Source organism: Hyaena hyaena, unplaced genomic scaffold (genome assembly GCF_003009895.1).
Source record: "Hyaena hyaena isolate Hyena2069 unplaced genomic scaffold, ASM300989v1 scaffold_179, whole genome shotgun sequence".
Lineage (NCBI taxonomy): Eukaryota > Metazoa > Chordata > Mammalia > Carnivora > Hyaenidae > Hyaena > Hyaena hyaena.
The window spans coordinates 494084-507671 of NW_024080812.1; the positions used below are offsets into that span (position 1 = coordinate 494084).

Sequence of the window (13588 nt, forward strand, 5' to 3'; positions counted from 1 at the left end):
GTAGGCTCCATACCCAATGTGGAGCTTGAACTCATGACCTTGAGATCAAGAGTCACATGCTCTACCGACTGAGCCAGCCAGGCACTCCTATCCCCATGTTCCTAATCAGGCCTGGGAAACTCAAACATCTTGGATCTCTCCAAGATCACCCAAATATTCTGTTGCCGAATTACAATGTCAAGTTCACGCTTCATCCAGCAAGCTGCACTGTTTGAACCAGATTCTTTAGTTCATGCAGCAACATTTTATTGGGCACCTGTTTATAATGTGGCCCACACTGTTCTAGAATCCTTACGCTCTCATGGGCAGGCAACAGGAACTCACTAAAACAAGAAAGAAAAGTACAAGTAGACAAGAACATGAGTAAAATACGTAGTTGACGGTAGTAAGTACAATGGAGGTAAATGAAGGAGGTCGGGGCTCAAGAAGGGGGAGCTGGGGTGAGCTACAGTTTTCATTAGACTGATTGGGAAGTTATCACTCAGAAGGGGACATTGGAGCTAAGGCCTGCAGGAGGTGAGGACGCAAGTCAAGTGGCTAGGGGAGAAGCAGTCCAGGCAGAAGGACAAGCAAGGGCAAAGAAGTAGAGGCTAGCGTAGGCGGTAAGTTCTAGGTGTGGCAAGTCCCGAGGGGCCGGGGAGGGAGAGTGAGGGCGGGTGAGAGAGGCAGGGGATGTGGGCGGGGCTGGTGGTGTGCTGTGGGGGAGGGGCACATGGAAAGAGGACTTCCGGTTTGGCTACCATTGAGGAAGGAGTCCTTGCAAAGTCTCGAGCAGATGAGCAGAGGACTGACATGATGGGACTTTTTTTTTTTTTTTTTTAAAGGTTTTTAATTTATCTTTGAGAGACAGAGAGAGACCGTGCAAGCGGGGAGGGTCAGAGAGAGAGGGAGACACAGAATCCGAAGACAGGCTCCAGGCTCTGAGCAGTCAGCACAGAGCCCAATGCGGGGCCTGAATGCATGACCCGGGAGATCATGACCTGAGCTGAAGTCCGATGCTTAACTGATTGAGCCCCCCCGGCGCCCCATTGGGACTGTCTTTTAAAAGGATCTCTAATGGGAATCCCAAGGTTTTCTTGATTGCCACCTCCCTTTACGGTGGCCTCTTGGCTCCGAGTTTGGCTCTCTGAGGGGACACGAGAATGAGTCTCAGTTTGGGCAGTTCCCGGCCTTCAACAAAGTGATAAAACGAAAGGCCCACACCCACCAGCGGCTGGCCTCTCCTGGCTCAGAACGGCTGCTGAACTTCTGAGCACCCTGGCTAGCCTAGAAATGTCTTTGAATTTCTTCTAAGAAACAAAACCCTTCCCAGAAACACTCTGTGGTTCACCTTTCAAGTTCCCCAACCACTGCGCCCTTGCCTCAGGCAGAGTTTGAAGTTAGCTATTTGATCAGTCACTTGTTTCTCTGTCAATCACCAGCCTTAAAAAAAAAAAAAAAGAAAGAAAAGAAAGACAAAGGAAAAAGGCTCCTGGATGCAGGGGCAACTGTTAGTTTCCTAGTCCTCTGAGTCTTTGCAGGAAACTGGCTTTGCCAAAGCTCCAGAGACACACGGGAGGCCGCTCGAGCCCAAAACATGTGAAAAGGAGGTCAGAATGGAAGGGTCAATGCACCCTAGTTCCCAGAATTTACTTCTCTACAGGCCTGTCTGGAAACAGTTTCCAAGAGTAAGTTACAAAGGGGAGAACATTCCATGCCCGTTTCCACTCCAGTTGGTTTCGAGTTAGGATCAGGCCTGTTGGAAGCCCCACCGCTCATCTGTGTCCTGATCAGGGAGAGCGAAGAAAGACCTGCTCCTCAACTCTGAGAAACCCCACATTTGCTCTGATCACACCTCACAACATTCAAGTGGCTCTGGCAGGGGCGCCCCACCCCCTCCCGTCAGAGGCAGAGCACCCTGACCCAATCTGGAAGGCAGCGTCCACCTCAGTTTTCCCACCCAGGCAAATGGGTGCAATATCACCAGCCATACTTACTCTGCAAGAAACCTGGTCAGGATGGAGAAGGAATCAAAGGGCTCTGCAAACGACTGGGTCACCGCGAGAGCAAGAATGGGAAACCCCCGCTCATTCCCCATCCTTCACCCCTGCTCCCTGCCGCATGGGCCCACCACCAGGCTTCTATCTTATGGGCTGGCAGGGTGAGTCAGAGCGAGGAGAGGGGACAGTGAGGATGGGTGTTTATCCCCCCACACCCTCTGCCTCAGAGCTTTGGGCTGGCTGCAGGTGCCCCAAGACCCCAGCTCCTGTCAGGGGCCACCCCCTCCCCATCTTTCAGATCTAGGGTGGCTTCACCTCACAGCAGCCACCAGCCCAGCCCAGTACTGTCCCTGCGGCGTCTGTACCTTGCCCACGCTGTGTGAACAGGCTCATTAGCAACCTCCTTGAATTACCCATGTTGGGCGTTCCATCTGTACCAGCCTTTATCTAACTGAACCTCACTGGCGACCCTGGGGGGTTTGCTGGGAGTTTGCTTTCCCGTTGGAGTGAGAGGGCTCCCTCCCATCACCCCATAAGTAATGATAATGGCTGCCAGCACCACGCCATACACTGTTAATTCATCTCTCATTTAGTATTCATACCAGCCTCTTGAGGAAACTGAGGCTTAGGGATGCTTTAACTTGTCCAGGGCCAAACAGCTTGCAGGTGATAGGGCCAAAATTGTACCCAGGCCATCTAGCCCCATTACTGACATTTGACCACCAAACTCCACTGTGCCCCCCAAGTGTGGCTCTTCTGGAAGAGAAGTGGCTGCATGTTTAAGCTGCAGTCCAGGCTATCTCGGTATGTTCTTTCACACACGTCTAGCCATGTGGCCATAGTCTCCCCCTGACCACCTAAATCTCTCTGTTTGCTAGCTGTGTGGCTCTGGGCAAATTACTTAACCTCTCTGTGCCTCAGTCTCTTTATCAGTAAAACGGAGGTATAATAGTACTTACCTCAGATTATTGTGAGTTTGTGAGGATGAAACAAATTAATACATGTTTAGAACAGGGCCTTATGCATAGAAAGTGCTCGGGCAGGTTATCTATTGTTATTATTGCTATTGTTATTTTCCAACTTACCGAAATTCTCTCCCCCCCAGATGTCCATCTGGGCATCATACTTTCCCAAGTGGTTAAACCAGGACTTGTCGATCACGAAGATTCCTCCAGCTATGACGGGCGTCCTGGGAGCAAGGAGAGGATTGAGGCAATGCATGTGCTGGAGAAGCTGGGAGCCCTTCTAGATGGTTCCGGAACCCCAGGCCATTTGCCCCGCAATCCCCTGCTTGCAGAGTTCCAGGGGCAGGATGTTTGGCCAGCTCCCTGGCCACTGTCCTCTCTGTCCCTGGGACCCAGAACCGAGTCAGCCCTCAGATCGTGCACCCTCAGGAGCCCCAGCAACTGAAACGGCCCCCCAGCAGCCTCCCAGGGCCCCAACCTAGGGAAAGACAGGGTCTCTGCAGAGCCCACAGCTGCACTGACCTTATGGGCTTGGTGGGGTCGGTCCGGGCAATCTTCTGCTCAAGAGGAATCTGCTCCCACTTGAAATGCAGGCTCCAGTCAAATCCTAAGGGACAGAGCAGGGTGCAGACAGAGCTCAGGGGAGAGCCCACTGGTGGCAGCTGCTCCTTCACTCCGCCAGCCCTCGGTGCCTCCCTTGGTCAGAGCCCAGCTCACAGAGGGCCCGGGGCAGTTCATGCAGTCATTCCTTCACTCAGAATGAGACACGTCCCTGTCCTTATTGAGTTTCAATCTACTGGGAAAGACAGAGACTACAAAGATAAATCCATAAAAGCGTAATCTGCCAGTCAAAGGGGAAAAGTGCTAAAAAGAAAAGTTAAAAAAGAAAGAAAGAAAGAAAGGTATCCAGGCTATTCTAGTAAGGGTAGTCAGGAAAGACGCCCTAATGAGGTCACATTTGACCAGAATGGAGGACTGATCCATGGGGATTCCAGTTGGGGGACCAGCAAATGCAAAAGCCCTGAGGTGCTTTTCCTAAAGGAGAAGTGCGTGGCTCCCTTCAGATTTCCACTCAACTCCCAAGATCTAAGGAACTGCTGGATACGGTTTTTGGAAGTCTAGGCCCCAAATAGGAAAACCACTCTGCCCACTCACTCCTAGCAAGAGATTCTCCAGTGCAGCCTATCTGATAGCACTTTCTGCAATGATGGTAATGTTCTCTACCTGCACTGCTCAATACAGTGAGCAGTAGCCACTGAGCACTTGAAATGCGGCTGGTACAACTTAGGAAGTGAATTTGAATTTTATTTAATTTTAATTAATTTAAATGTAAATAGCCTATTGAACAGCACAGCTCTGAAGTCTAGACCAGAGCTGTCCAAAAGAAATATGATGCAAGCCAGAAATGCAAGCCACATATGTAATTTAAATTTTTCTAGTACCATATTCAAAAGTAAGAACATATGAAATTAATTTCAATAATATATTTAGTGCAATATATCCAATGTTTTCATTTCAACATGTAATCAGTATAAAGAATCACTGAAGAGATACTAAAAATTTTTTTTAATGTTTATTTATTTTTGAGAGAGAGAGAGACAGAGTGCAAGCAGGGGAGGGGCAGAGAGAGAGGGAGAGACAGAATCCAAAGCAGACTCCAGGCTCTGAGCTGTCAGCACAGAGCCCAATGTGGGGCTCGAACCCACGAACTGTGAGATCGTGACCTGCACCGAAGTTGGATAAGTCATTTAACGGACCGAGCCACCCAGGCACCCTGTGAGGAGGTATTTTACATTCTTTCCTACTAAGACTTTGAAACTCGGTGTGTATTTTACACGTACAGCACATCTCAATTCAGACTGGTCACATTTTAAGAGCTCAATAGCTAATTGTAGCTACAGCTAACTGTATTAGACAGCCCGGGTCCACCCCACCTCCACGTGTACATATTAGAATTCATGCAAAGTAGAGGGCTCCCCTCCCCCGCCCCTAAGTCACTGTCATATCATGCCTTCTGTCAGGACTTGTGGCCATGGGCCCTGGGCTGGCAGTATTGGGAAGGGTGCGTCAGTGTTTGCATGGAGGGAAAGACAAAAGACTAGCTTGGTGCCATCACTGATTGTGCCAGAGGGCTCTGTCCCCAACCTCAGGGCTCTCCACTATCCCTTTCCATTTGCTCAGGTAAGGGGGCAGAGTGAGAGGCTCCTGCACACCAGGGAAGAGAAGCACCAACCCTAGGTTGTAGGTTGCCCTCGCCTGCCTCTTCCAAGCCTGCATCCCCCCCCCCCCCCCCCCCCCCCCCCCCGCCCCCGGGAGCCGGACCCACCTCCGCGGAGATCAGCAGATGCAGCAAGGTAGGCAAAATTATCCAGACTGATGACATCAATGATGGGGCTCACCACGCGGGTGTGATCCTAGGCGAGGAACGAGAGACGGCATGAGGCCAGGGGCTCTGTGAAGAAAGGCCCAGCTGCCTGCTCTCTGCAGCGTGAGGCACTCAGCCCTTCCCACAGGACATGTCATGTTCTTGGGAGCCTGTCCTGTGACACCACATCCAGGCTCCTGGAAGGTCCCACCTGGGTCCCATGGGCACAATGCTCTTCCAGCCTCTTCTTCTCACACCATGGTGAGCCCTGCTGGGATCTCACCTCCTCAAGGAAGCCCTGCCTGATTGCCACAGGCTGAGGATTTCTTCCTCTTTGAAGCTGTTCTCACAATTACAGTCCAGACAATTCTCGGGACGTTGAATCACGTAGATCTTCTGTTATTGGTGTGAACTGTTGTTCTATTAACTGCCATCCACTTTCGTAAATGTTTGCGTTGTCTTCCCAACCGGGCCACCTGCAGCTTGAGGGCAGGGACTCCGCGGTCCCTTTGCAACCTGGGTGTCACTCTCTCATGCCACATCCACTTCAAGGATACCCTCATCCTCCTGGACACAAATCCACCTCCATTGGTGGGTAATGTCAGTTTTACCCAAGCTTTTTTTTGGGGGGGGGTGCGTAGTGGTGTTGGTGGATTATGTCATACACTTTGTGCAAAACTATCACCTGTCATCAGCCTTCTCTCTCCCTCCACGGAGGGACACAGAACACAGCCTCTTCTCTCCCGGCACGCTACGCGGGCCCTCAGGCGGGTCACTTCCCATCCCCCTCTCCCAGTCCTGACAACCACCAATCTCCTTTCTATTTCTATGGCTTTGCTTTATTCTAGACATTTCCTATCAGTGGAATCATATCATACGTGGCCTTTTGTGACCTGCTTCTCTCACTTATGGAAACATTTTTATCCTTTTTGAGACATGTATCAGCACTTCATTCTTTTTTATGGCTGAGCAATATCCTACTGTATGGTCATCTCACTATTACTCACCCATTCATCAGTTGACAGGATATGGGCTGTTTCCACAGTTTGGCTATTCTGAATAATACTGCTCTGAACACTCCTGTGCAAGTTTTTGCGTGGAGTATGTTTTCATTTCTCTTGAGTATATGCCCGGCAGCGGGAAGGGTCCTCTGGTAACTCCATGTGTCACCTTTTGAGGAACTGCCAGACTGTTTTTCCAAAGTGGCTGCACCATTTCACCTTCTCACCAGCACGGAGTGAAAAGGCTCCTAGTTCTCCATACCGTCGCCGGCACCTGTTACTGTCCATCCTTTGGTTACAGCCACCCTGTAGGTATCAAGTGCTGTCTGACTATGGTTTTGACCTGCATTTCCCTCAAGTCTTGATAATGTTGAGCTTTCTTTCTTTCTTTGAGCATCTTTTCATGTGCTTGTTGACCATTTGTGTATCTGCCTTGAAGAAATGTCCATTCAAATCTTTTGCCCATGTCTAAGTTGGGTTGTCTTTTTATGGTTGACATGTAATCACCTCATCCTATGCTCCATCTGTCCCACCCTTGCCATTCTAGTGAACAGCTGGCACGTGGTAAGGGTGCCCTGCCCTCACCTCTCCTTGAAAATACCATCCCCCTTCCTTCCTTCTCAGGCTTCCCAGCCTTGACCCACAGAGGCCCCCTGCCCCAGCACAGGACCCACCTCCCCCAGCAGGAAAACAACACCATCCGGAATAGGAGCTTTATAGCTCACTCAAGCTCTCATCCAAATGAATTCTCACAACAACCCTGTGAGACAAATATTATAATTACCCCCATTTTCAGAGGAGAAAGCTCGATAACATGAAGTCATTCTGGAGGAGGCAGACCCCTTAGGCCCCTACTCTGCCTGTCCAACTTCAAAGGTTGTTCACACGCCCTCATGCCAAGAACATGGCGGGCACGTCCCAAGAGACAGAGATCCCATAGGGACAGATGGACTCACCTCCTTTACCCGCTGTAGCATAGGCTGCAGCCACTCGGTGTTCACTTCGCAGTGACTGTCCAGAAAGGTGAGGACAGCAGCTGTGGCCACATCGGCCCCACGGACTCGGGACCGGATCAGCCCTGCGATGGGAATGGACACGGGTTGGTACTGGGACTGGGCCATCCCTACAGTCCCTCCAAAGTCTCAGGGCTCTGCACCCCTCAAGGGACAAGGTTTCCTCGTGTTACTGTGTTGGATGTTTACTTTGTATTCATTTATTTCCTTCCTCTCTCTCCTTTCTCTCATCCACCTATCAACCATCGTTACTCAAGGTCATTCTCTGAGCGCCCTCCATGTCCCAGACACTGTTCTGGGCTCTGGGGACACACTGATGCACAGTCAGTTTACCGAATGCCAAGTACAATAAAGTGTGTTTTAGTAGAAACCAAAACTCTTTCCCCCCTAACCCCAGAGACTTCAAGGCAGTCCCCTTCAGTTGCACCATTGTGTGTGACATGGATAGAATCTTCTAGACTAAGACAAGCCCAAGTTTAATGGCCCCTTCATTCACCTTAAGCATGTCATTTAACCTCTCCAAGCCTTGGTTTTCTTGTCTAGAAGTTTCAGAGAGATTAATCCCTGCCTGTCCAGGAGAGTGCTTGGTGCCTAGGATGCCTACACATGCTAGACTCTGCACTGCTCCACCCGCCCCCCCACCCCCAACAGTCTTGCCAATGGCTCGCCAACTGTCAAAGAATGGCCTTGCTTCTGACAGCTCCCTGGTCAGGGCTGGGGACTGTTACTGGCCAGGAGAGAGAGGGCCCAGCTAGCGCTGCCCACAGAACGGCCACTGGCACCCTGTGAGCTGTGAAGATGGCAGGCCTCCTCTCTAAGAGCTCAGATTGGAGAGATTTCCCCGGCCACACCTCTGCCCTGTACTTGGCCTCTTCCATCTGACTATCCATCTGTGCAAAAATCCATCTGCCCCTTCCTTCCACTCCACAGCAAGTTAGAAAGAACTTGATTAAAAGTTTACACCTGTGTTGGGCACATTCCCCAGGAAACAATATATTCCTAGGCCTAAAGGTACCTACAGCCCGGTACTTGGTAGAACCTTCTCTCTGGCCTCTTCTTTTTTTAAAAATAATTTTTTTTAATGTTTATTTATTTTTGAGACAGAGAGAAACAGAGCATGAGCGGGGGAGGGGCAGAGAGAGAGGGAGACACTGAATCTGAAGCAGGCTCCAGGCCCTGAGCTGTCAGCACAGACCCTGATGTGGGGCTTGAACCCACAAACTGTGAGATCAGGACCTGAGCTGAAGTAGGATGCTTAACCAACTGGGCTACCCAGGCGCCCCATCTCTGGCCTCTTCCATGCTAGTTAGAAGGTCTCCTTAGTCTGATGGGTCTTTCTTAATTACACCTCTCACATCTCTCTCTCTCTCTCTCTAACCTTTAGTGGCCCCCTCCTACCTGCCTTATCAAGTCGAAATGCCTTTCTCTGGCTTTGAAGGTCCGCTTCCATCTATCCTCACTCCACCACTTTCCCTGCTGACCAGGCCCAGACTTTCCCTGGCAGGGAGGAGGTGAGGGAGGTTAAGGGTGGTGTCCCTCCTTGGAATTCTGGCTCCATTACCCCGGACACATTACTGAACCTTTTAAGCAAAACAGGAACAGCGGGCTGTTATGTGGAGCGAACGTGAGAACGCAGGCAGGCAACGTGGATGTCTGCCGTGGGTGAGGGCTCAGGAAGAGGGCTGTTAGCATCACATGCGTACCACTGCCTCACCAAAGCCTGTGCCTGCAGTGTCCTCCAGCCCGGACTGCCCTGCCCGTTCCCGCTCCCCTAACTCACAACGCCCTCACCCAGTCAAGGCCCAGTCCCTGCTACCTCCCCTCTCCTGTGGTTCCCATTCTACCTCCACATAATCATGATCAGCGTGTCCCTGCAGTAGATTCTGACTCCTTGGCCTTACAGTAAGCTCTCTGAGGGCAAGGACCACGTTTTTTTTCCTTTTTTTCTTTTTATAGTTTATTGTCAAGTTGGTTTCCATATAACACCCAGTGCTCATCCTAACAAGTGCCCTCCTCCATGCCCATCCCCCCCTTCCCATCCCCCACCCCCATCAGCCCTCAGTTTGTTCTTAGTATTCAAGAGTCTCTCATGGTTTGCCTCCCTCCCTCTCCCCAACTGTTTTTCCCCTTCTCCTCCCCCGCGGTTCTCTGTTAAGTTTCTCCTAATCCTCCTATAAGTGAAAACATGTGGTATCTATCCTTCTCTGTCTGACTTATTTCGCTCAGCATAACACCCTCAAGTTCCATCCACGTTGCTACACATGGCCAGGTTTCATTCTTTCTCACTGCCATGTAGTATTCCATTGTATAGATAAACCATATCTTCTTGATCCATTCGTCCAGTGATGGACACTTAGGCTCTTTCCATGTTTTGGCTATTGTTGAGAGTGCTGCTATGACCATTGGGGTGCATGTGCCCTTATGCATCAGCACTCCTGTATCCCTTGGGTAAATTCCTAGCAGTGGTATTGCTGGGTCATAGGGGAGTTCTAGTGTTAATTTTCTGAGGAATCTCCACACTGTTTTCCAGAGCGGTTGCACCAGTTTACATAGGGATCATGTTTTATACTTCAAAAGAACTATAAAGTGCCTCTTAGAGGGCCATGTACAATCCTATGTGCTCCAAACCCCCTCTGGATTGGAAGTGAGGTTACATCTGTCTGATATTGCCCTTTGACTTCTCAAACCATTTCCACAGGGCCTATCACATTTAATCCTTACAGCAGCCCTGCAAGGCAGGAAGGGTACTATTATTGACCCTATTTTTCAGAAGAGACAACCAAAGCAGCCAGGAGTAGAGCAACTCGCCTTCAGTCATGCTGTGGCAGGGGCCGGCCTGGGAGAGCAGAAGGAAGCGTCTTCCCACACGCCTTGCGCCTGGCCCCCCGGAATGCGGCAGGAGCACGCCGGCCTAGTGTGACATGGTCAGAAGGGAGTGGGGAGGTGCGAGGGTCTAGGCCAAAACAGGTCTGTGGTGACACCTCGGGTTCAAGAACCTACCTTCCCGCCGATCATTGCGCAGGCACTTGACCTTGGGGATCCTGGTCAGGAGCAGACAGTCCTCAGCTGAAGGTGAGGAGAGGGAAGCAAGCTCATTCAGATATGGGGCATCAGGCCACGAGGGGTTTGGTCGCCCCTGGAACTGCCCAGAAGGTGCCCCCTGGCAAGCCAGGGAAGGGGCTGGAGATGGGGAGGCATGCGGGAGCACGGTCATCTCTAATGGCCAAAGGATTGCCCTGTGCCCCACTCCCAGGCCTGACGGAGGGATACCTGTACTCATGGGATTGCCCCCAGGGGGCGCCAGAGAGCACTAGTAGGTCACTGGGCCAACAGCAGCGTAGCCACACGGCAGTTGTAATAACAAGGGATGCTGCTGCTGTTGTTTCAGTTGTTTAAAAAATGTCATCTCAGTGGTGTCCCATCAAAACAACAGCTCCCTGGGATGCCTGGCTGGCTCCGTCGGAAGTCTGAGCCCCACTTTGGGTGGAGGGATGACTTAAATCAACTTTAAAAAACAGAACAAAACAAAACGCCATGCTTTCCCCTCCTTTGGCACCTGGGAGCTGAGTCAGGGAGGGCACCCAGAAAAGACCGAAGATCTGGTTGCGGGCAGAGGTCTGCCCGTGATGTCCAGGGTGACCTCCGGAGTGCTTGCATCCACATTCGGGGCAAGGAGCAAAAAGCAGAACATGGAAACTTACGATCTGAACTGAAGTCATCCACTAAAATGATCTCCTGGATGAGGCTGGCTGGAGTTCGGTTCAGGACACTGGAGCGATGGGGACAGAGGAGCCTGGATTCAGGGGCCACCTTCCATCTACCCCTCTTTGCCACAGAGCTCCCCCATCACCCAGCTCAGGGGCCAGCACACTGGCCACCGGCTGCTGCTTGCAAACCTTCCAGACCCTGATCAGTGGCTGAGGAGTACTGTGTTCCTCAGGCTCTTCCGAGGACCCGGCCGCACCTGCTGCCTGGACCTGGAAGTGCCGGGGACCTGTGCCAGGTGGGTTGTAGAAACCGCTTCAGTGTAGACACGACCCGTAGCTGCCCTGACTGCTTAGGCTTAACAAGCTCTGCCCCGGAGGCAATACACAGCTGGGCCCCTAACTGCCTGCCTAGCAGGCTAGCAAGTCTCCTTCTGGCCTGATGGGTTTCCCTTCCCTTCCCACCGTCCCTCTTCTTCCTCCGCTCCCTGGGGAAAAGACACCCATGCTTTTTTAACCCCTGGAATACCACTGCGCAATCCTTTCCAAATCCTATTTTCATTAAAGAAATGGGGTGAGTCGGAGTTAAACTGGACCACAGGGCCAAGGTTAGGAGGACAGGGGGGCACCTCCCTCTGAATCGTTGACAGACGCCTACTGGGCTGCCATCCATGCACTTGAGGCTTCATGTCCACCCTGCCTCCCTTGGCTCCTGACCCTAGAATTTTTACCCCTGTCCTGGGGACCTGACATTGTGTTTGTGCGTCCCTATATCAGTTGGATTTCTGGGGTCTCCCAGTCCCAGCTTCTCAGAAGGATAGGATTCCCCGTCCCAGTGGCCAGAATCTTTGTGCTGCCTGGCCCAGCACCTTGTCTCAATGCGCACCCCCATACCAGGAGCTTGGCAGGTCTCCCTGAAGCCTCGGGGAGCAGCACCACGGAGAGGAGGGTCCCCAGGGGCGGCTTACCTCTTCACCGTGCGCAGGAGGGTGGAGCGGGCCTCATTGTGGAAGGTGATGATGACGCTGGTGGCCAGCAGGTCCGCGGAGTAGGACACAGAGGGGCAACTGAGAATAGAGCGCGGAGGTCAGAGGACACTGTGAGAGCATCCTCAGGGCGGGCTTGAGGCTTCTCTCTGCCCCCCGGAATACTCTGTGGATCAGAAAGGCCTGCCAAAGCCAGGGGAAGCCACAGGTTGGGGTACCTGCCCAGACCCGGTCACCTTTGCCAAAGACCTAGAAGTAAAGTGTTTAGGAGGGCTCTGGCCCCACTGTGGATGGACACGCTCCAGGCCCAGACTGGGGCCAGCAGTCAGAACTCCCTGCCTGATGTGGACAGACAAAATGGGGGAGAGGAGGGAGCAGCCTCTGTTTTGTGTCTGGCACCTGTAGCTTCTTTCTCCTGGCTCACGACCTTTGTAGGATCTGGAGAGGAATCACCCCCATTCTGCCCGCATGTGACTCCCCTCTTCTTACTGCCCAATACCCATAGGAGGCCGGTGAGACTGGGCAGGGGACCAGCCTCCCTCCTCCTGGGCCCTGGACTCCTGGAGCAAACAGAAGCCTCTGAGAAGACACCACGAACAGCTCCTGCCACCCCGCTCCCTCCCCCCCACGGCTCTGGGCTCCCCATCTCTGGCTCACACAACATTTTTAGCCATTGGCTTCTCCCTCCTCAGGAAAAGGAATTAAAACAATCATTCCTGCCAGCCTTCATCCCTGTCGCTTCTGTGGACGCTTTTCTTCGTGTTCCTGGGGCCGGTGGGAAGGCAGCTGGGTTTCATGGCAATCTTCTTTATTACAATTGCTCTCTGACTATTCCAGCAGTGACTATTTTTTTATTCCAGCATTCATTTCACTGACAGCAGCTTACAGCCGAATTCCCAGGACCGTTTCCTGCCCCGCAGAGCAGGCTGGGTCAGACAGGAAGGAGTTCCACCAGCCTGGGACCCTCATGGGAGGAATCCCGAGAGGCTTTAAAATAATTCTCCTTGAGAAGTAGTGTGGGGAGTAGGAGGGGTGGAGGGGTAGGGAGACTCACCCCTGCTCCCCTGAGAAGCCAGGCTTCCCAAGTGTCTCTTTCCAGAGGCATGTGGGTTTGGGGATGGGGGTGGGCTTGGCCTGCTGAGCTGGGGAATGCCGGAAGGAGCAGCCATCTCCTGGGTGCCCGGCCCCCCAGCACTGACCTCTAGGGGCCCAGGTCTCTGACTGTGAACCCTAACTATCCTGTGCCCAGGAAGGAGAGAATCTGTGCCCATTCTTCACCTGTAAGTGGCCAACCTCCCCATACCCCATCTGGAGGGTGGACTTGACCTCCTCCCCACCTGCCCTCTCTAACCCTTTCTACTCTGCATTTCGCTGGGATTTAAAAACATTTTTTTAATGTTTATTTATTTTTCGAGACAGATAGAGTAGGAGCAGTGGCGGGGGAGAGAGAGAAGGGGATAGAGGATCCAAAGCAGGTTCTGAATCGACAGCAGAGAGCCCGATGTGGGGCTCGAATCCACAAACTGTGACATCATGACCTGAACCAAAGGTGGATGCTTAACTGACTGAGCCACC

At 52.1% G+C, this 13588-nt stretch overlaps 1 protein-coding gene across 1 annotated transcript in view; it reads right to left on the reverse strand.

The window, feature by feature from the left end:
- Positions 1 to 13588, reverse strand: part of GALNT16 (polypeptide N-acetylgalactosaminyltransferase 16) — an 89977-nt gene that overhangs the window by 16501 nt on the left and 59888 nt on the right. Inside the window, exons 3-9 of the mRNA XM_039240749.1 lie at positions 11996 to 12094; positions 11025 to 11092; positions 10324 to 10389; positions 7267 to 7388; positions 5271 to 5358; positions 3467 to 3551; positions 3065 to 3168 (exon numbers count right to left, since the gene is read on the reverse strand). Of these exons, the coding sequence (XP_039096680.1) occupies positions 3065 to 3168; positions 3467 to 3551; positions 5271 to 5358; positions 7267 to 7388; positions 10324 to 10389; positions 11025 to 11092; positions 11996 to 12094 (632 nt within the window). The remainder of the gene's footprint in view (positions 1 to 3064; positions 3169 to 3466; positions 3552 to 5270; positions 5359 to 7266; positions 7389 to 10323; positions 10390 to 11024; positions 11093 to 11995; positions 12095 to 13588) is intronic.